Genomic DNA, 18,552 nt, shown 5'->3' with positions numbered 1-18,552 from the left:
ATTGTGTACTAATCATTTACACACTGGGCATTCGATCTTGTAGTGTGCTGGATACTCACAAGTGGTGATCTCCCCCAGAAGATACCTGTTAAGGACGTCAGCCCGCCTCTGCAGCCCTTCCTCAGTCTCGTTGAGGCACGCATGATGAAATACATGGCCACATGAAAAGACATGCGTGGTCTTTGCTTCTGAAGGAGAGATCTGCCTTTCGAGCTGGACATTCTTTCCTGCCTCTATGGATGTAATCACCGATTTGGGATAGACAGGCTCCTTGTAAACTGGCTGCTGACACATGAAGCATTTGAGCGCTCCAATTGTTGTCCCCTGTCTGAGCATGGTAATGCGCATGTTCAGAGAGTGAGACTGGTCGGCAATCCCGGCGCTGAGTATAGCATCCTGCGTAATAAGATCGGAGTTAAGCTGACGGGAGAGGAGCTTAATTAGCTGCAATATCCGTGAGGTATCGCCAAGCTGCATTAGATGCAGAACCAGAGTATCTGCAGCATCTACATAGAGCGTTTCTCTGAGAGTGGCAAGGGTCTTTAGCGCATAGTCAAAGTACGAGCGTTCATCCTGTACAGTCGACAGGGCCTTAAAGAGCTCTTTGACGACCTCGCCGTTTGCCCCAGTAAGTTGTGAGAGATAAAGCGAAAGCGTCTTTTCTATAAAGGATTCTAACTCTGCTTGCTTAGCTTCGTGGTTCTGAAGAAGATATGTGAACCGTTGATAAAAATGAACCGAGATGGACCCCGAGTCGCAAAATTGCGCCAATTGCAAGGAGAGCAAGAACTGCACTTCCCCGTCAAGTGGACTTTTACCAAGGACATCACTGACAAGCCTCTTGGCTATGGACTCATCCATGAGGGGAAGGATATAAGAGACCCATGTCAAAGCCTCGCGTTGGCCTTTCTTCACCAACGAATTCTCAGCGCAGTTCATGATTAGAAACTGACTAACGGAAAAAACAATTCCTCTCTGTTCTTGGGTCAGGGAGTTCTTCTTAGTAAAGTGAATCCAGTCCTGCGAGGGGTGGCCGTCATCGTCGAGCCCAAACAGCAAAAGTTCCGGGCCCACTATATCTGTCCCCAAGATCTTCGAACAGCCACGCCTAATCTGACCGTTTAGTTGAGATGAATTGCCCTTAGTATCAAGAAGATCATCTGGGAAGAGGATAGAGAACAGAAAGCGCGTTCCTGTATTTATGTAGGCTTCCTTTAATAGTTTATTCTCTGCTGGCACGTCAGGAAGAGCCTGGGCGGCAGGGAAATGTTTATAGAAGTACACCCTTAAAAGGTCGTACGGAGAGTGTCTGAAAATCCGAAGCATGGTCGCTGCAAATTCCGACGGGTTACTGAGAAAGTCATGGACACTCTTGTAGTCTATTCCAGAAAGCAGCCTAGTCAAATGGCAAGACTCTTGAACAGGATTAATAGCCAGGCCATCTATGCCAGGGAGTACGTTAGAGAAGATAATGTCGATGGTTTTTGCTAATGTAAAAACTAAGTCATCTACAGGCGCACCGGCATCAATAGGCAAGAGGTGCTGCAGGCTCGACAATAACGACAGATTTAGCCCACGAGGTGTCGCAAAGAAGAGCGTGAGAGCAGATGCCGCGAAAGCATCGACAGTGGCTAGCGGCCCATCTTGGAGCACAGATAAGAGAGTGGAGCATAGGAAGGGTCGGCTATACTGCGGTGTAATCAAGAGAGAGGCAGTCGAAACAAAAGGCTGAGCAGACACACTGTCAAATCTAGATAAGGGCGAGATCGATTCCTCATGCCCGCTGGTAAGATCAGTAAGGCAGCAGTAGATCTTAGCAAGATCTAGCGGAAAATACCACGGAACGTAGTGTAGAAATGTGTATATGGATGAGAAGCGCCTCGAGCGAACAGACAGGTACTTTGGGAGAAAAAACATAGGAAAGTGTACAAGAAGCGCAGCATCCGCATACATTTCCCGCGCACTTTGGCAGCTGAATGCTTTTGTGAATATGTTGTCAGCCGTATCGGTGGTCAGACACGCCTCGAGTTGCTCTGGTGTTTCCATGGCGCGAACAAGTAGGAGGTATATCCAGCAGCACTCTGGAAGACGCGATAACATTTTGCAAGCAGCAATCCTGTCAATTTCCGGGAGAATGCCGTGCTTCCTCAACGCCTCGTTCTGCACGGGAGTTCCAGGAGAAGTGTGCCTCATAATGTCTAGGACAATCATGGAAATATCAAAGAGTACGTGACTGAGCAACAGCAGGCTCTCAAAGTTCAGCCTTCCCGTGGTGACGCTCCGCCTAAAGATCCGTGGATTGTCCACCGAGTCGACGCTCTTCAGGTTCTCGATAAATGAGGTATCGAAGACTAGATTCTGGAGGGTAATAAGAACGTGATTGAACTCCATGAGATAATTCGAGTTGGAACCGCTGGACTTGCGCACAAGGCCGGCTGCTTTTGCCGCTACAGAGGAGAGTGCGATTAGGCAGAAGTCCCGACAACTTATGCTAATCCACTCCAGGACCAGCTCGTTTGGATTGCCCGTAAATACTTTATTGTGTAGCGTCTTGTAAAAGCCGGATGAAAGCGAAGACGCGCGAGAAGCGTCAATGACAACGGCCTGGTTAGCAAGGTAGACAGGCAAGTGTAGAGAAAGGCCCGACGTTGTTCGGAGACAAATATTAGCAGTGCGTATGGTTGTAGCTGCATCTGTAAAGTCAGTGAGCACAAGTCGTAGGAATTGATGGTATGCAAAGAGACCCTCCTGCGAGCCAGCATCTTGTTGCCTTCTGATCTCTTTGAAAAAGTCGGGCCAAGGATCTGACCGAAGCACGCCTTCGCCACCCTCCTTAGAGTCATCGAAGACGCGAAGCACATATAGGAAGAAAAGGGCAGCTTCTAGTTTCCGATTTGTAGTCACAGCCAGCAGATCGTCATACTGCTGGCGGTTGCACGAGTTCAGTAAGCATATGGATTGGATGTTTTCGAGGACTTTGTTTGGGTCTAAGGCCCTGCGCAGAATGAACTCGGGCTCTTGAATCAATGGACAAGTGAATTGGTGAGAGGTATTAGAGCAGGCCAATTGGGTCTTAAGGACATCCAAAAGCGCGGAAAGATCGTCTATTGAAAGGTCGAGCTGAAAGTTAAGTGTTAGGAAGACAAGGGCAGCAAGAAAGTACGGCGGTGCTTCGGAGATATAACTGCTGCCAAAAGTCTTCAGTGCCAACCCTAAGAACGCCGAAAGAGCGTTGAGACTAGCTGCAAGGGCCAAGAGATGGACCGACACAACGTAGCCATGGGAATCGTTCTGAAAAGGTGCTTCGAAGAGCTTAACTATTAAGTTAAGCAGCTTATCAACAGTCGAGAGCCCATCCTTAGAAAGATGGGCAGCCTGTAAGGAGCCGGCGAGATGCTTTGTCCAGGCTGTTGATCTGTGGTTACTTTCGTGAATGTACAGGCACGCCGAGAGCTCTAATGGGTTAAACGGGACAGAGAGGGAATTCGCAAATATATCAGATTTTAGTAGTCCAAGACCAAAAACTCTGTAAGCATAGTTATACACTAGTGGTAAGGCGAGATGTTGAGAACGCGAAGCCGCGTGCCCAGTACATAGGGAGTCAAGTGTTTTTGTAGTCAAGATTTTGGCAGGCCAACTAGCAATTGGAGCTGTTGGCGTGCAAAGCAGGCGCGGCCCATAAACGGGATCTGTGGTGAAGAAAGGGGTATCAATGTCTAGTATGTTGAAATCCCCAGACAAGCTGTGAGAATCGATCTCCTGCACATGTGAGATAGCAGGTTCATGGCCGAGAGCATCAATGGGTGTAATCAAAAATGCAGCATGCCAAGCTTTGGAGCAGAAGAAGACTGCTATATCTGACGCCAAAAAGCAGACGGAACGAAGGCCCAAAAGGCTATACTTCTGCTTATGATCCAGCTTAAAGTTGACTTCGCTTGGAGCAACCTGATGTTTCGAGCTAAACGGCACTAGCGAAGCAACGCTCAGTTCGGACTCAGATGTGAAAAGAATCCTGAGGTTATATGCTGTCTGAAACCCGCCCGTAGATCCCGTTTCCACCCCTGTGATCGCACTAAGCAAGAGCCCCTCAGGGAGGAATTGGCTAGCAAGCACGCCCATCGAAAGGACTGTTTGCGGAATAGTCCCGCACGCCTTGATTACTACCTTGTCTTTGAAAACGATGAATATGAGAACAGAGAAGTCTGGGCCGTTGGATTTATATAGGTCAAGCCCCTCAATGGCAAGAGGAGCCGCTACCGCGTGCAATTGCAAGAAAGAAGCATCTGTGTCTGCTTCATGGATGATAGTGGTTTTGAACGCCTCAGTTTTAGTAGAAATGGTAAGGCGTACAACGTTTCCAGATGTGTCCGCGACTAAAATGGAGAACTGCTGGTGGGTTTTGATGGTGCCTTTGCTAGTGTCCAACGATTCTGAAGATGCATCCGCCATTGGCAGGCACGTGACTGTGGCAATGTTCTTCAGTCCAAGCACGGAGGCAGTGATCTTCTGCTGTTCAAGAACCTTGTCCTTGTAGTAATAGCAGCAAAGCGCCGTAGCACTATATGCAACCATGAAGACCACTCGCGCAGCACTTTTCTTCTTCACTACATATGCAATACCACCAAGAAGGAAGCCATCTACCTCAGGGTTCATTTCAAGCTCAAGTTCACCGGTTTGAATGTCATACAGCATAAAGGTATTGCTCTCGGATCCGCAGACGAGATATGCAGCCACGCCAGCTGAGATTGCCACGAAGCGCGTGTTTTTCATGGAGAAGGGGAGATCTGTGGAAACGAATAGCGAGGGGAGGGCGCTGTCTGTGAGCTCCTGCCCAAACATCAAAGACCGAGACAAAGAGGCCAGCCGTGTGCGATCGGTGGGCGGGTCTTGTAAGGAAAGCGGATTAAGGGGATTGACCTGGACCTCGTGGGTAGCCCAGTCATCGAAGGAAAGAGAGAGCATCTACAAGTTTTTTGAACGACCTTTGGTGGACCCGGGCAAAGGACATTGATTGGGCAGATAAGAAAACCCGAATGTCTCCATGGAATGATACGAAGGATGCCCTGGAGTGCGAACGACGATTGAAGGATCAGATCAAAAAACAGAGTAAAAACTCTTTGCCTTGTGAGATCCAACATGGCAGACTTCAACTTTGATCCATTCTCCCAGCCTATCAATACAGAACAGGCACCGCCACCGGACGAAAGGAAAGCAGAGGGCAAGAAAGCCAGGCGTTCACCCAATAGTGATCCTCCGCCCTCCTTCAATCCGTACATAGAGGAGACGAAGAGGCAAGCAGCGAACGCAACCGTCGACATGACGAGCCAGATGGCCTATCAGTATGCACGAGACCGCATTCCTACCGGGTGTACGAAGGTTTTCAAGATAGAGTTTTATCGATCCTTGTTTGCGTGTCAGACGTCCGACATCATGAAGCGCGTGTGGCAAAGCCTTCTTATCTTCAAGGGAGACTTTCTGAACGAGGCTATCAACGGGCCGGTAGACCTCTGGTACCCCATTTGGGTCACCATCACATTGGTCTTTGCTCTTTTTCTGGGAATGACTATAGATATCGTCTTCAACATCAATGGAAACGGTAACGTATCTCTCCAAGGATCCCTCCCTTTTATTACTCTCGCGGGATTGATCGCCGCCTACCAAGGTCTCGTGCCGCTCATCTTTTGGGCCGTGTGCAAGTGCATTGGATTTACAGAGCTAAGATACACAGTGATTTCCTGCCTTTATAGCTACTCCTACACGCTTTTAGTTCCCCTCTGCGTAGTGCTGGGCCTTTTCAGGCTTGCTGACGGGGAAAAGGGCACAGCAACAGAAAACCTAGGGTCTATAATTGCGGGCGGCGTCTTCGGAATTGTGGGCGCCTGGGCCATGTTATTTTTTGTGGTGCAGCTGATCAAGTACCTGAAGAAGCTGGACGTTGGAAAGAAGAACCTTATGATCATGGGTCTTCTGTTCGGGATTGTGCATGGCGGGTTCTTTGCAGCCATAATCTGCATCTTCCTGTTTGCAAACTTTTAGTCTGACGCCGCTGGTGGATTACGGGCACGACCGTTAACCCGGTTTTCTTCCATGTAAATGAAGCCCCGTGGCACTTTATCGCCGGTGGCCTACAAAATTAAAAATCCATGAAGCGACGCCCGATGGCTCTTACGCTCGATGCCTCGACCGCCTCCGCAGATGGTGGCGTGGAGGATGTCCAGAAAGGAGGCAGCGGCACGCAGTACATCAAGATAACCGACTCGGGGTCCCTCAATACTTTACACGAGTCTCTTCAAATATCGGCGCACGGCATCACAAAGACCAGCAGCCCCGAGCATATCCTCAACGTCCAGGAGAGCGACCTCGAGGTCGTCAAGCCCCTCGGAGCCGGCGCCTTCGGGACGGTGAACCTAGTAAAAGTCAAGACCACCGGGCAGCTCTGTGCAATGAAAGAGATCCGCATTAGCGACGAGGAGCAGACTCAGAAGAACATTTACAGGGAGATCAAGGCCAGCATCAGCCTTTCGTGCAACCCGTACATGGTCAAGACGTACAACATATATTCCCATCCAGGGTCCATCCTTCACATATTGCTAGAGTTTTGTAAGTACGGGTCTTCTCAGGATATGCTTAAGAAGCTCAAGACGGGGAAGCTCACTGAAAACGCCCTTGCTGTTTTCATTATTGATACACTCCGCGGCCTGGCGTATCTTCACGACAATTGCAAGATCATCCACAGAGATATAAAGTCTGCCAACATCCTCATCGACGAGCACGGCTACTGTAAGCTCGCCGACTTCGGGGTCGCTTCATCCGTGCTGCCGAACGACGACGAGGCTGCCATGAAGACGTTTGTTGGTTCGTTGTCCTACATGTCCCCAGAGCGCATCCAGAACCAGCCTTACTCGTACGTTTCAGATGTCTGGAGCATGGGGCTGACATATGTCGAGCTTCTGACGGGTTCCTATCCATACGATAACGTGAACTCTTTCTGGGATGCTATGAACGTCATCGTCAACGGAGCCCCCCCTCTGTTGAAGGAGGATGCTGGGTACAGCCCGGGGCTCTGCGACCTTGTCAACGCCATGCTCGAGAAAGACCCCTCAAAGCGCATGACTGCCGCACAGCTCCTCAAGTTGCCCTTTTGCAAGAAGTACCTTGCCAAGGAGGAGGACCTGAGGAAGCTCTTCGTTAAGTGGGTCCAGGATAACCTCAAGTGACTGCACGGCAAGAGGAGCCAGTAGAATAAGCGAAGTGAACACGGAGTGATTTCGGGCCTGGGCGTGCATCAGCGCACGGTCAATTCCAGTTTACTGCTCGGCGCTGTGTCTAGGGCACCAGAAGCGGGACGCCGCCGACCTCGCGGAGCTTCTTCTCGGCGTCGGAGCTGAAGTACCTCGCCTTGATAATTATCGGGCACTGAGGAAGAGACCCGCGGCCGAGCACCTTGAAGAAGCCGAAGCGGGTCACGTCGACGACCGGCGCCTCTGTTGTCGATTTGCGCTGCAGGAACCCGTCGCGCTGCTCCTCAGGAATTAGGGACCAAATCTTGTCGATATTAATTGTGGGGTTGTATTCTATGTTCCTACGGACATGGTAGTTCCTCATGCCAAGCTTCCCGAAGTAACCGGGATGGTACTTGTCGAAGCTCGTGCGCTTGTGCTGCAGACCGCCGGCCTTCCCTCGGCCGCTGGGGTGCTTTCTGTGTCCGCCGACTCTACCGTAACCCATCTGGCGGTGGCCGCGGCGCTTGCGTGACTTCCTGATTCTGGTCGGCATCTCGAGGCCCCTTTTTAGACCGTGGGGAAAATGAAATTAAATTTAATATACTTTTTTGGTTAGCCTGGCCAAGGGACTACTTCTTGAGCCCCCGCTGGCGCCCATCTGCATCTTTAGTGTTCGCACCCTCGGTGCTGTTTCCGCAGGTATTCCCCGCTGTTTTTAGAAACTCCTCCGTGTTCTGGAACCTCTCCACCCACTCCTTCGGTGTGTCCTTGTTGATGCCTCCATACTTATCCAGCTGGCCGTTCTTGATAAGCTGCTTCTTCAGAAGGGCGGTCGGCCCCAGGCCCCACTGGCGGTCGTAGAGGTCCCTGTCCATGATGACGCGCTTGACTTTGCTTACGATCCCGCGACTCACGCCCATGATGTCCTGGGCCCCCATGGTTGCCGTCCCCAGGGCCACGGCCTCGCCCTTCGTGGAAACCAGGACAACCGTGTCTCCGATGCTGATGCGAGGGTCGTAGCGCAAGACGCCCTGGATGTGGAGTGGAGCCCCATAGGTCAGCGCATTGATGGACGAATCCTTGACGAAAATCCGCTTGTACGACTTCAGCAAGTATTCGAGAGGCATCACGACCTTTCGGAGATAGCTTTCGTCGCCCAGGTTCTTCCAGCACCAGAAGCTGTCCAGGACATCGTGCAGCGTAACCATGTTGGTCTTCTCGGTTAGCTCACCGGACCTGACGCGGCGAAGCTCTAGCATGTATGCCTCGTGACCCACGAGAAGCCCTATGTGAACGCAAAGGGTGCGCATATATGTCCCTGCCTGGCATGACGCCCTCAGTACTGCTTGCCCCGTTTTGAAGTTGAACTCTAATAAATCCAAGGTATATATTTCCCTGACGCGCAGCTGACGCTTCACAGCACAGCCTTCCTTGGGGGGAAGCTGCAGCTGGGCGCACCTGAGTGTCGCAAGAGCCTGCTGCAGGCAGGCCGAAAAGGCCTTGCGGGCGTCCTCGTCCTTAAGCGCGGCCAGGTCCTTGAACTGGAGCACGCAGACGTATTCCTTCCCCATGAGCTGTTGGGACTTCACCAGCCTGGTGGCCCGGTCCAGACAAACAAGCAGACAACCCGTGACGCCCGGATCGAGTGTGCCTGAATGGCCTGTCTTCTCCACCTCCAAAATGCGGCGGATCCAGGCAACAACTTCATGAGATGAGGGTCCTGCAGTCTTGTCGAGATTAATGACTCCGTACTTGAGATGCTCTCTAATGGGTCTCTGAAGTGGGCTATAGCCGTTCTGAGTGGGGGTGTAAGACGCAGATCGCACATGCAGCTGGTTAAAACCCTCTAGCAAAAGCTTAAACTCTGAAGTGTCCGAAAGGTGCTGAGATGTCATTTTTTAATTATACAAAACGCCTAAGGACGCTGCGACAAGCTATGCTGCCACGACTCGATCACGGTCCAAACAGTCCTCAGAATTGGCTCGGGACTAGAACACTGACTTTCAAAAATTTAAAGATTAGACACTAAGTTTCAGCCTCATGGCCAGCTCTATGCGCGTCATCTCGAAGGACGAGGCATTCAGACTCTATCCGATGAAGGATGCCGTCGAAGCCACAGAGGCGGCTTTTGTAGCATACTCGCGGGGCGGGTGCGAGACACCTCTACGTACATGCCTCCAGGTTGGAGATCATGGTTCAACGCTCTTCATGCCTGCTTCTACGGGCGAGTCTGTGGGTGTGAAAATCGTGTCTGTTCGAGGGGGAAATCGAGCACGCGGCTTGCCGACGGTTCCTGCTCTTTATTGCGATGTGGACGCATCGACAGGGGCTGTTTCTGGCCTGCTCGACGGAGTTGCGCTGACTTACCTGCGCACTGGCGCTGCCTCCGGAGTTGCCGCCAAGCATCTTGCTCGAGCAAACGCCAAGACTGTTCTGATTATCGGTTGTGGAATGCAAGGCCGTGCCGCACTGGAGGCAATCAAGGCTGCCCGCCCCAGTATTGAGAAGGCCATCTTTGTCGATAATACTAAAGAGGCACGCGATGCCATTGCTTCCTGGGCCTCTCAGAGGCTGGGTCTCGCCACCGTCGATGGAGGGTCTGGGTTCGAGGCGGGGACTGCCGCAGCAGCCAGGGCAGACATCATCGTCACTACGACTGCTTCCAGCGTCCCCGTCTTCGATGGCAAGGCAGTGCCTAAGGGGGCCCTGGTTTCCTGTGTAGGCGCATATCTTCCTAATTGTCGCGAGGTGGATTCGCATCTAATCGCGCACGCCTCCGTCTACGTAGACACTAGGAGCGGGGCACTCAGCGAAGCTGGAGACCTCTTAATACCCATCGAAGAGGGTGTCTTTAGTGCAGACAGAGTCATCGGAGAGATAGGCGAGGTCGCTGCAGGCCGCTGCCGTGGCCGCCAGAGCGAGGACGAGGTGATCGTTTTCAAGACCGTAGGTTCTGCTGTTCAGGACGTCGTAGTAGGCCACGAGATCTGCCTGAGAGCCTCTCAGGCCGGAGTGGGAACTGTCATTTCTATGTGAATTAGTTAATATTTCAAAAAATGTCGTACAAGAAAGGGCGTGGAAACGCGCGTCACGGCCAAAAACAGTCGACCCAGGCCTCGTCAGACATTAGCCCAAAGGACGCTAAAGCCATAAATACCATCTACACAGACTTTGACAACGGAAAGTATGTGGAATGCTTTACGACTTGTAACGACCTCATCGCCAGGCTTCCGAGCAACCCAGACATCATGGCAATGAAGGGCGCTGCAACGTACTATCTTCCTATTTCGCACGCTTCTGGAGTCTTTTCTTCGGAGGAAATAGGGGGCCTCAGCATTCCCATCTTCCTGCGTTCAGAGGGCTGGCGACTAATCAATGAGGCAATCGAGGTAGCTGAGAAAGGGTTGAAAAGCTACATTCCATTCCACATTGCAAGCATTATCAGGCGGCATGAGCACCTTGAGGCCTCCGCCATAGAGTACTTGCAAAAGGCCTCTGCCCTCTCCCCGTCCAACTCTCTCTTCTATAAGGAGCTGTCCATTCTATATTTGCATACAGGGGACTATAAGAAGTGTGAGCAGTCGCTCTTGTCCTTTGTTTCGATGGCGTCATCTACCAAGGCCTCTCAAGCGCCCCGAATCTTTGCTTTCACGTCCTTTCTCTGCAACATGATCCAGAACAGGCTGGACGCTGCGGCGGCCTCCTCGGCGGAGTTCAAGGGCATCCTTCAGAAGGCAGCAGCAGGGGCTGTAAGCCAAGGCGGCTCAGCGCACCGTGACGCGTCTCTATATAGGAGTTTTTACTTTGACTATGTGCAAGCCCTGCAAGCTGAGCATTGTGTCCTTGCACTTAAAGCAGAAAGCGGCAAGAATAATAGCGTTAAAGCGTTCCACCAGCAGCTGGAGGAGTTTCCTGTGCAACTGAAAAAGACCCGTTCTACAAAGCGCTATGATAGAGAAGAGCTATTGCGCCAAAGTCTCACTGTCTACAAGGCCTGCGAGGACATGTATCTGCTTACTTTGCGCCGCCTATACTGCTACACCCCTTTTGATTTATTCGTCTATGAAAAGATTTTCGAGCTCTACTTGGAGAAGCTCCACGGTATCACTTGCGTTGTCAACTTAACAGGGCGGACAGAAGGAGACTGCGTTTTGGCAACAGCGAACGAGTACGCCATCCTATACTCCGCCTACTCTCAATTTATCGCCGGAACCATAGAGTGCCCATGTAGTACAAAGCCTCTTCCAGCGTGCTTTTTCCACCTTCTCGATCCAATACAGAAACCACGGCAAGGGCGTCATGCCTCCAGAAACTCCTTCTTCGACCGAACTCTTTGCATACAGCTGGCATTCATGTCCTCAGATTACACAGCCTTCAAGTCAGAGATACACACTGTTCTAAGCGGCAAGCGTGTATCTCCTGGGCTGTTGCACTATATCTCGAAGCTAGTCAACCAGCTAGAGAAGGACGTGGCATCTCAACTCTACGAGGACTTGATTGGTGGATCTTACCCAGTACAGCACAGCGCTTACATCAACGCATACTTTAGCTATGCCTTTGCACAGCTGAATCCCGGAGATGGTGACTGTAATCTTCTGCGATGCCGTGGCATTCTAGAGAAGGTGCTCTTGCCTTGTAACCAGACTGAAGACGCAAATCTACCGCTCGTGGACTCCACCAGGCAACTCTGTGCCTGCAAAAGCTATCTGAATGATAATGCATCCCAAGAACAGATTGATGCATTCAAGAAAGAGTACACACAAGAGCTAACGGACCGTCTCACCGTACTACGCTTCAAGAGTCCGGAAGAGCTAATTGCCGGACGCCTTAATCCAGACATCTTCACCCTCTATGCAAAGATGCTCCACATCTTGGGTCTTCCGCGCTCAGCCTCTATCATGTCTGAGCTGGTTTCTATCATCGATAACAGCGATCGTAGTGCCTCTCGTATAGCTGTGGACATGCACATGCAAGTTAATGCCATTCCTGAGGCATATACTATGTACGGAAAGTTCATCTATCAGGCAGACCCATGGTTGGTCTGTCAAGACACTCAAGATGTTTCGGTCATGGGATTTCTGTATCGAGACTATCAGGATCCTGATTCGGTTGCCAGGCTCGTAGACCCTTTCATCGACGGAAAGATAGACGCTAGGCCTGGGTCAAATGCTGTTGAGTTGCTTGCCACCAGAATTAAGGCCGCGCTTACGACGACCGAGCTGGCCTTCGATAGCTACTACGAGCTCTTGGACTTTCACCATTATGTAGTACGAGTTGGCTACCTTGTTACTTATTGGAGGGCACTTCTGGACTACCAAAAGAAGCTCATGACTCAAGCAAGCACCAGAGAAGCGTTACTTTTTGTACTGGAGCTTGTCCTATACATCCTAAAGCTCGATGACGAGCGTATGAAGAGGCTTAGCGATGTTATACTCTCCTGTGAAGAGGGGCTCACTGAGAAGTACAGGAAGAGCGTTATCTTCTATCACGAATTGTCTAAGGAAAAGAAAGACTCAGAGATGGAAAAGAAGGACGCTGAAGAGCAGCCTGAAGCTCTTTGCGACAAGGATCCCTACTCAATCCGTGCTTTTCTCAACTTCGTCACCAACTTACGCTCTACAGAACCAGAGAAGTGCACGGACTATGCCTCCTCTATGCTGGGCCACAAGCTTTGGTTCCTTATCGAGAGACTCCCAAAGCAGCCTGCAACAGGTGCGGACTTGACCAACCGGCGCTTCCATGCTTTGCAAAATATGCTCGGAGGAAGGGTTCTTCTTGCGCTGAAGGACCTCAAGGACGCTTCTCCTGAGGCTGTGGCGGATGTGGCAACGGTTGCCCACTGTGGGCTGACAAGGACGCCCGTTGCGCTTCGCCAGGCATCAAGCGCTGCACTATCCAAGTTCCTCACAGAAGCGACAGACAGGGCGTCCCAGAGCACAGCGTCCGTCCTTCGTAGGGCGGCGGAACACGTGGCGCACACCAGCAGCACCCTCCTACAAGACCAGTAAAGGTGTGACTGTTTACTTACTTATTCGTCTCTGTCTTAAAGGCAACGATGCCCTCCGTGTTCATTGCCCTCTGGATGTTGATCATGATCGTCTTGTCCCCGGCCTCAAAGGCTGCGCGGAGGTCTGCCACCAGCTCCTCGTTCTCCAGCGGGAGCCTAACCTGCTGCTCTGCATCGTTCTGGTCGAAGTAGAAGGCGTACTCGTCGTCGATGTTGATCAACAGATAATCCGTCCTGGAGACGTTCGGACACATGATGTTGTGGGACGAGGGGCACGAGTCTTCGTACTTCTTTCCCGTGAAGATGTCGACCGCGGTGATGGAGCACTTCGCGTGACCGTGCTTGCCCGTCTTGGAGGTCGAAATCTCCGTTACCTTGCAGGGGAAAACGTCCTTCATGACAATGTAGTCACCCTTCTTCAGGTTCCCCGCCTGCTTGGGATACATGGGCTCTCCTGCAGCTGACATCAAGACAAGTTCTGTTGGCTTTTTGCAGCTTAGTGAGAATTCAAATTAATATACTTTAGTCTTGAATTCATTTGAAGAGGCGCAGGACCCCGTCTGTCCCGCTGCAGAGGAGCCAGGGCTGTCTTGGGTGCCACGTGACCCTACTGATACCTACAGACCCGTCTGCCGCCTGTCGCCGTCGATTTAGGACGACGCATGGAATCATCCTATTGTACAGCTTTTCGTCAAATTGCCCCGGATGCATCTTCACAAGAGACGCATCTACGATACGGCTGATCTGCACAATTCCGTCATCCGAGCACGTAGCTACTAGGCCTCCGCAAGGGTGGACGTCGATGTTCCGGATTGTTGAAGTGTGGTAGCAGAGCTTTGCAGTGGGCTCGGGCCCAGCAGCGTTGGCAAACAGGGCACACTGGGAGTCGGCACTCCCCGTGATGAAGTTGTCTCCATAACCCATGCCACTGGCTGTCACTTGCTTTACTCCTGGGTAGAGCGTGGACAACTTGTCACCCGTCAGCAGGTTGTATATGCGCGACGACCGCTCTGACACAACGATAAGCTCGGATTTCTTTGTTCGAAAGTGTGCTCCTATAATCTTTGACTTGAGTCTATTAAAAGGAGACAGGCTGTGCCATTTTGAGAGTTGGTGAAGGGTCACCTTTGCACGACTTTTATCATCGGTGCATACTGTGACGATGTAATCACCCTGAAAGTGCCAGTTGCAGAAGCTGACAAGATGTGTGTGGTGGATTCTCAGTAAAACAAACTGATTGAGACGAGTATACACGGTGTAGACGTCTGCATCGATTTGGCCCTCGTGTCCCCTTTGGTGGCGCTCCTCGTTAAAGCGGGCCGACTCGGCCGCGTCGTCGTCCTCAGAGCCCTCGTTGTACGCATTGCTAGACACCTGCGTGACAAACCCAGAGGCGTAGCTTTTTCCGCCTGAAGTCACACCTGCATGCATCTCCCAAGCCATGTGGGGGCACGGCTGAGTGGTTTCGGGCCGAGCATTCAGAAGAAAGCGTGTTCGCTCCCTGACCTCGTTGTAATTCCCACTTTCGCAGATCCCAGCGTCAACGAAAATGAGTTCGTCCCCTGCACACACAGCAATGATGCTCACATCAGTCCTTGGACACCATTTGCAGCAGTTGATTTCCAGATTGAGAAAGTTGATGCTTTTCTTCTCCAGCTTCTTTGTGGATAGAACAGGGATGGCTCTGACTTGGCGTCCGGAGTAGGTTTCGAAAACTCTCAAAATGCAGTCGCGCCCTCCCACAGCAAAGAACATTCCCTTGGGGGAGAACGTGAGCCCGTTTATGCGTCTTGTTCCCGTCCGGATGGTCATGGCGCAGAATGTTGGGTACGGTGTCAGGAGCGACCTGTTCGGTAGAGTTGGTAGCATGCTGTCCATGTCCTCCTCTTTCCGGAGCCGTTGACGCGGATTCAAGTAGAGAGTAACGCAGCGATCGAACTGATCCTTAACAAAGTTAGTGTATGTCTTGATCTGTCGCAGGCTTTGGAGCTTTTGTTGGGATCCATCGCCGTCAATGTTAAGGTATTCCAGCGGCGGGTTGTAGCTCAGGGCATGCCCAGGAAGCTTTGGCTTTGTGGGGTTCATGTACATCTCTCCGCGCCCCTTTGGTATGCGCATGGACGGGTCTTCTGTTTCGTCCACGTCTGCCCAAAGATCTCGATTGCCCACTACCAGTCCCCTGTTCTCATCTACCTTATAACGATTTGGATCATAGACTATTTCTCCACGCTCAATTCCCTCCCTAAGCTTTTCAATCTTGCGCACAATGGCCTTCGATGCATACTTTTCCTTAGGACCCACAATGTCCGACGTAAGAGCTGTCCTCATGATGTTTTTATTGACAAGAGTAGACTGGATGTTCATCCGGGATAATCCAGGGGCGTCGTTGTAAGGCCTGGACACCATAACATTGCGGATCATCTCCTCTTCTTCTGGCGTTAGATTTGCCCTCTTGTAACCTTTAGCAGGGTCGTATACTGTCCTAAAGAATTCGTTTGTGTCTTTGTGCCGCTCTAGAAACATGTCCAGGCTGGAACCATCGGGCCCAATGTCCTTACGGCGTGTTCCGACCACTTGGCCCCATATATTATAAACGGTGTCTTCGTCGATCGGGATATTGTTGGGCTCGGTTAAAGGTTGGCCCTGATCCCCATTGTCAGAGGAAGACGAAAGCTCGTCCACGGACTCCGCAAACTCAGACGGGATACTCAACTCGGCGTCGTCAGATGCCGAAAAACTTCCCTGTGAAAAGTCGGACTCCATGAATCCATCCGAGAAGCTAGAACTGGGCTCCTGAGACATACCAATTAAATGCTGTTCTGGTTTTTTATTCGCGTCTTTTCTTAGTGACTCGGGATCCACCCACTGCGGCTTGACACTCTACCCGGGGATGGATGGTGCCGTTCGGAGTGCACTGATTGATGACTGGTACAATTATAGTTATGCGGTTGTTCGAAAAGGAAGGAGGCTTCTCCATGACATCCTAACAGCTTGGCCCTTGTCCGACCAAACGCTGGCCAACCTGGTTACGGAAGCTCTGAAGGATTACTGCTCTTTGTGGGAGATCTTACTGAAGCTTCTTGATGGAGATAGGCCCTCCGCCACCCTCCATCGTTATATAGATACTTGCCCCCGGAACTTATGGCTTGCCAATACATCTCTGTGCAGCGCTCTGAGTGACATGTGTGAAGCAGGACTGATTGACCTTGGAGAAGAGTGTAGCAATGAGGTCCTGGAATTGACAGCATTACATGCAAGCGACAACGTTTCAGTGGTCCATCATGGTAACCGTGTACACCCTGTGTTTCCTGCAATAGCTGCACTTCTACACGACGTGCTAGAGGGGAATGATCATAGAGTAAGCACTCTGGCTGTGTTTCCGCAGACTCGTCGGGGTACACGTTTGATAAAAACCTATCTCAAGTTGCTCTCCTCTCGCTGGTTTATTGATGCTGTGCATACTGGCGGTATCGAATCCATGGAGATTGCTCTTCCGTCGCCCATTGCACATAGCCAACAAACTTCCTTAGAGGCTCTGTTCCGCTCTATCACTGTCGATTCTATCACATACCTTTATTATTATGCTGATTGTGCACGTAAGCAAGGACGCGCTCTAAGGATTGTCCTCGGGTACTATTCCCTCGCTGCGCAACTATGCCTCAACGTGAGCCAGGGCCCCACCAGACTCCAACTCTTTGACCCTATCTTCAGCCCTTTAAGTGCTCTTAGTTCGAATCCGACCGAATTCACATCAGACATACTCTTGCTACTGTATGCTTATCATGATATGAGTGCAGATATAAGCACAAGGTTAACGCGCATAAACATCTATACAGCCTCGTGCTCCCTCTCAGTAAGCGCGGTAGCTCAGCTGTTTCGACCAACTCACGAATCTACGTATCACTATTATCTCTGGAAGCGCAGCGTCGCCGTGCCTCTTTCGACGGTCTCTTCCCCATTGGCTCGGGTTGCCCTGCTTTGTGTTCCACCGTTATCTGACCAAGCCATGACAGTCTACTTCAGAAACCTGGTTACAGTCACAAGCGGCTGCATCTATATTTCGTGTCTGACAGGCTCTTACGTACAAAGCTTGCAACACGTGCTACTGTCTGTCCTTTCAGCAGATGAGTTTTATCACATCCGGCCGGACAGGCTGCATGATTTGATTAGCGCTAAAGACGATTTGTGCAAGTACAAGGTCATCATCTTTTCAAGCAGTAATGATATACTCTTGTACATGCGGAAGTACAGGGTGCTTCTTCCGGCTGCAGAGGGCTTGCTGCTCTTCAACGGCGCTACATCAGAGTCATTACTCCATGTCTTAGTAGATGCTCTAGGATCTGCGCTGAGACACGTGACGATCTTCTATAACGATTCTAGCATATACAGCACCATAAAGGGCATCTTCCAACGATTCTACGACGGCTTAGACGTCATCTTTTCTAGAAAAACGGTGCACCCAAAACGGATTGGCCACAGTACAGGACTAGTGGCAGAACACGTGGTCGGCGCGGGGATGCTTTCCCAAGAGGCCAGAAAGAAGGTAGCCCTGCTCTATGGGGATGTGGAGCTCTTAGACACGCTTGCCCTCGCAGCAGCAGTGACGCGGTTTGGCCCCGGCGATGGCTTGTGCCTGACAGACCTGGGTAGAGAGATGGCCTATCAAGCTTCCATCCACAAGGCCTACGAATGGAAACCAGTCGAGATCTCCCCCGAAGAATGGCTTTTAATAGTCCTATGCATCACAGAGACATACTTTTCCGGCACGATTACCACGACGGCTCTTTGTACTAACGTTATAGAAGTATACTGTGGCCGCCTCCAAGACCTCTCTATTTCGCAGTGCCGACTCGTTATCAGGCTTCTTTGTTTGACCATGGGGACACAGCCAGAGTATCGCCACCTTGTGAGCAGAGAGGCGGAGGAGCCGTGTGTAGGCGTGGAAACCATCCCGATCATTAAGCGATGCTACGAAAATTTCAAGGTGAGCACCCTGACGCACATGCGCCGCGTGGTCAGAGCCGTCATAGTGAAGCTTCTGGTCTGCCGGGCACTGTACCCCCATTACACATACAAGCTAGACGCGGAAGAGGCCCAGACCCTGCTGCAGCGGCACTTTGAAGAGTCCATCCCACTGTCTATCGAGATGGGCTCTTTGGCGCTCCTCTTGGCTGGAAGCAATATGCCTCTGCATTCCAAACTTTCTGAGTTAGAAGAATGGAATATTCCACTGCTATCGAGTTGCTTGCAGCACTTTTGCATGGCAGGCGTTTCAAAGAAGACGGAGAGCATGGCCCAATTTGAATAAATTGTATCTACATC

The 18,552-nt window shown here is 51.2% G+C and overlaps 10 protein-coding genes across 10 annotated transcripts; 5 read left to right on the top strand and 5 right to left on the bottom strand.

The window, feature by feature from the left end:
• Positions 1-12: 12 nt before the first annotated feature.
• On the bottom strand, positions 13-4,962 carry GL50803_00114498 (uncharacterized protein; the record flags this gene model as incomplete). Its single annotated transcript, XM_001703994.1, has 1 exon — positions 13-4,962. The coding sequence occupies one exon, from the start codon at positions 4,960-4,962 to the stop codon at positions 13-15; it is 4,950 nt and encodes a 1,649-aa protein (XP_001704046.1).
• Positions 4,963-5,136: 174 nt separating this feature from the next.
• On the top strand, positions 5,137-6,036 carry GL50803_0012945 (uncharacterized protein; the record flags this gene model as incomplete). The annotated part of the gene is made up of 1 exon (XM_001703996.1): positions 5,137-6,036. The coding sequence occupies one exon, from the start codon at positions 5,137-5,139 to the stop codon at positions 6,034-6,036; it is 900 nt and encodes a 299-aa protein (XP_001704048.1).
• A 107-nt stretch (positions 6,037-6,143) lies between these two features.
• On the top strand, positions 6,144-7,217 carry GL50803_0022165 (Kinase, STE STE7; the record flags this gene model as incomplete). Its single annotated transcript, XM_001703997.1, has 1 exon — positions 6,144-7,217. The coding sequence occupies one exon, from the start codon at positions 6,144-6,146 to the stop codon at positions 7,215-7,217; it is 1,074 nt and encodes a 357-aa protein (XP_001704049.1).
• Positions 7,218-7,326: 109 nt separating this feature from the next.
• GL50803_0016310 (Ribosomal protein L27a) lies at positions 7,327-7,776 on the bottom strand (the record flags this gene model as incomplete). Its single annotated transcript, XM_001703998.1, has 1 exon — positions 7,327-7,776. One exon carries the CDS (start codon positions 7,774-7,776, stop codon positions 7,327-7,329), a length of 450 nt encoding a protein of 149 aa, XP_001704050.1.
• Positions 7,777-7,852: 76 nt separating this feature from the next.
• Positions 7,853-9,118, bottom strand: GL50803_0016311 (Centromere/microtubule binding protein CBF5; the record flags this gene model as incomplete). Its single annotated transcript, XM_001704000.1, has 1 exon — positions 7,853-9,118. One exon carries the CDS (start codon positions 9,116-9,118, stop codon positions 7,853-7,855), a length of 1,266 nt encoding a protein of 421 aa, XP_001704052.1.
• Positions 9,119-9,263: 145 nt separating this feature from the next.
• GL50803_002452 (Ornithine cyclodeaminase) lies at positions 9,264-10,259 on the top strand (the record flags this gene model as incomplete). The annotated part of the gene is made up of 1 exon (XM_001704001.1): positions 9,264-10,259. The coding sequence occupies one exon, from the start codon at positions 9,264-9,266 to the stop codon at positions 10,257-10,259; it is 996 nt and encodes a 331-aa protein (XP_001704053.1).
• Positions 10,260-10,279: 20 nt separating this feature from the next.
• GL50803_0016312 (uncharacterized protein) lies at positions 10,280-13,231 on the top strand (the record flags this gene model as incomplete). Its single annotated transcript, XM_001704002.1, has 1 exon — positions 10,280-13,231. One exon carries the CDS (start codon positions 10,280-10,282, stop codon positions 13,229-13,231), a length of 2,952 nt encoding a protein of 983 aa, XP_001704054.1.
• A 16-nt stretch (positions 13,232-13,247) lies between these two features.
• GL50803_0014614 (Eukaryotic translation initiation factor 5A) lies at positions 13,248-13,697 on the bottom strand (the record flags this gene model as incomplete). Its single annotated transcript, XM_001704003.1, has 1 exon — positions 13,248-13,697. One exon carries the CDS (start codon positions 13,695-13,697, stop codon positions 13,248-13,250), a length of 450 nt encoding a protein of 149 aa, XP_001704055.1.
• A 67-nt stretch (positions 13,698-13,764) lies between these two features.
• GL50803_008035 (Ribosome biogenesis protein ERB1) lies at positions 13,765-16,032 on the bottom strand (the record flags this gene model as incomplete). The annotated part of the gene is made up of 1 exon (XM_001704004.1): positions 13,765-16,032. One exon carries the CDS (start codon positions 16,030-16,032, stop codon positions 13,765-13,767), a length of 2,268 nt encoding a protein of 755 aa, XP_001704056.1.
• An 88-nt stretch (positions 16,033-16,120) lies between these two features.
• Positions 16,121-18,538, top strand: GL50803_0014615 (uncharacterized protein; the record flags this gene model as incomplete). The annotated part of the gene is made up of 1 exon (XM_001704005.1): positions 16,121-18,538. One exon carries the CDS (start codon positions 16,121-16,123, stop codon positions 18,536-18,538), a length of 2,418 nt encoding a protein of 805 aa, XP_001704057.1.
• Between the last annotated feature and the right edge of the window lie 14 nt (positions 18,539-18,552).

Source organism: Giardia intestinalis, chromosome 5 (assembly GCF_000002435.2).
Source record: "Giardia intestinalis strain WB C6 chromosome 5, whole genome shotgun sequence".
NCBI classification, from domain to species: domain Eukaryota; phylum Fornicata; order Diplomonadida; family Hexamitidae; genus Giardia; species Giardia duodenalis.
Note: the sequence above shows the minus strand (reverse complement) of the source record. Positions and strands in the feature narration are given on the sequence as shown.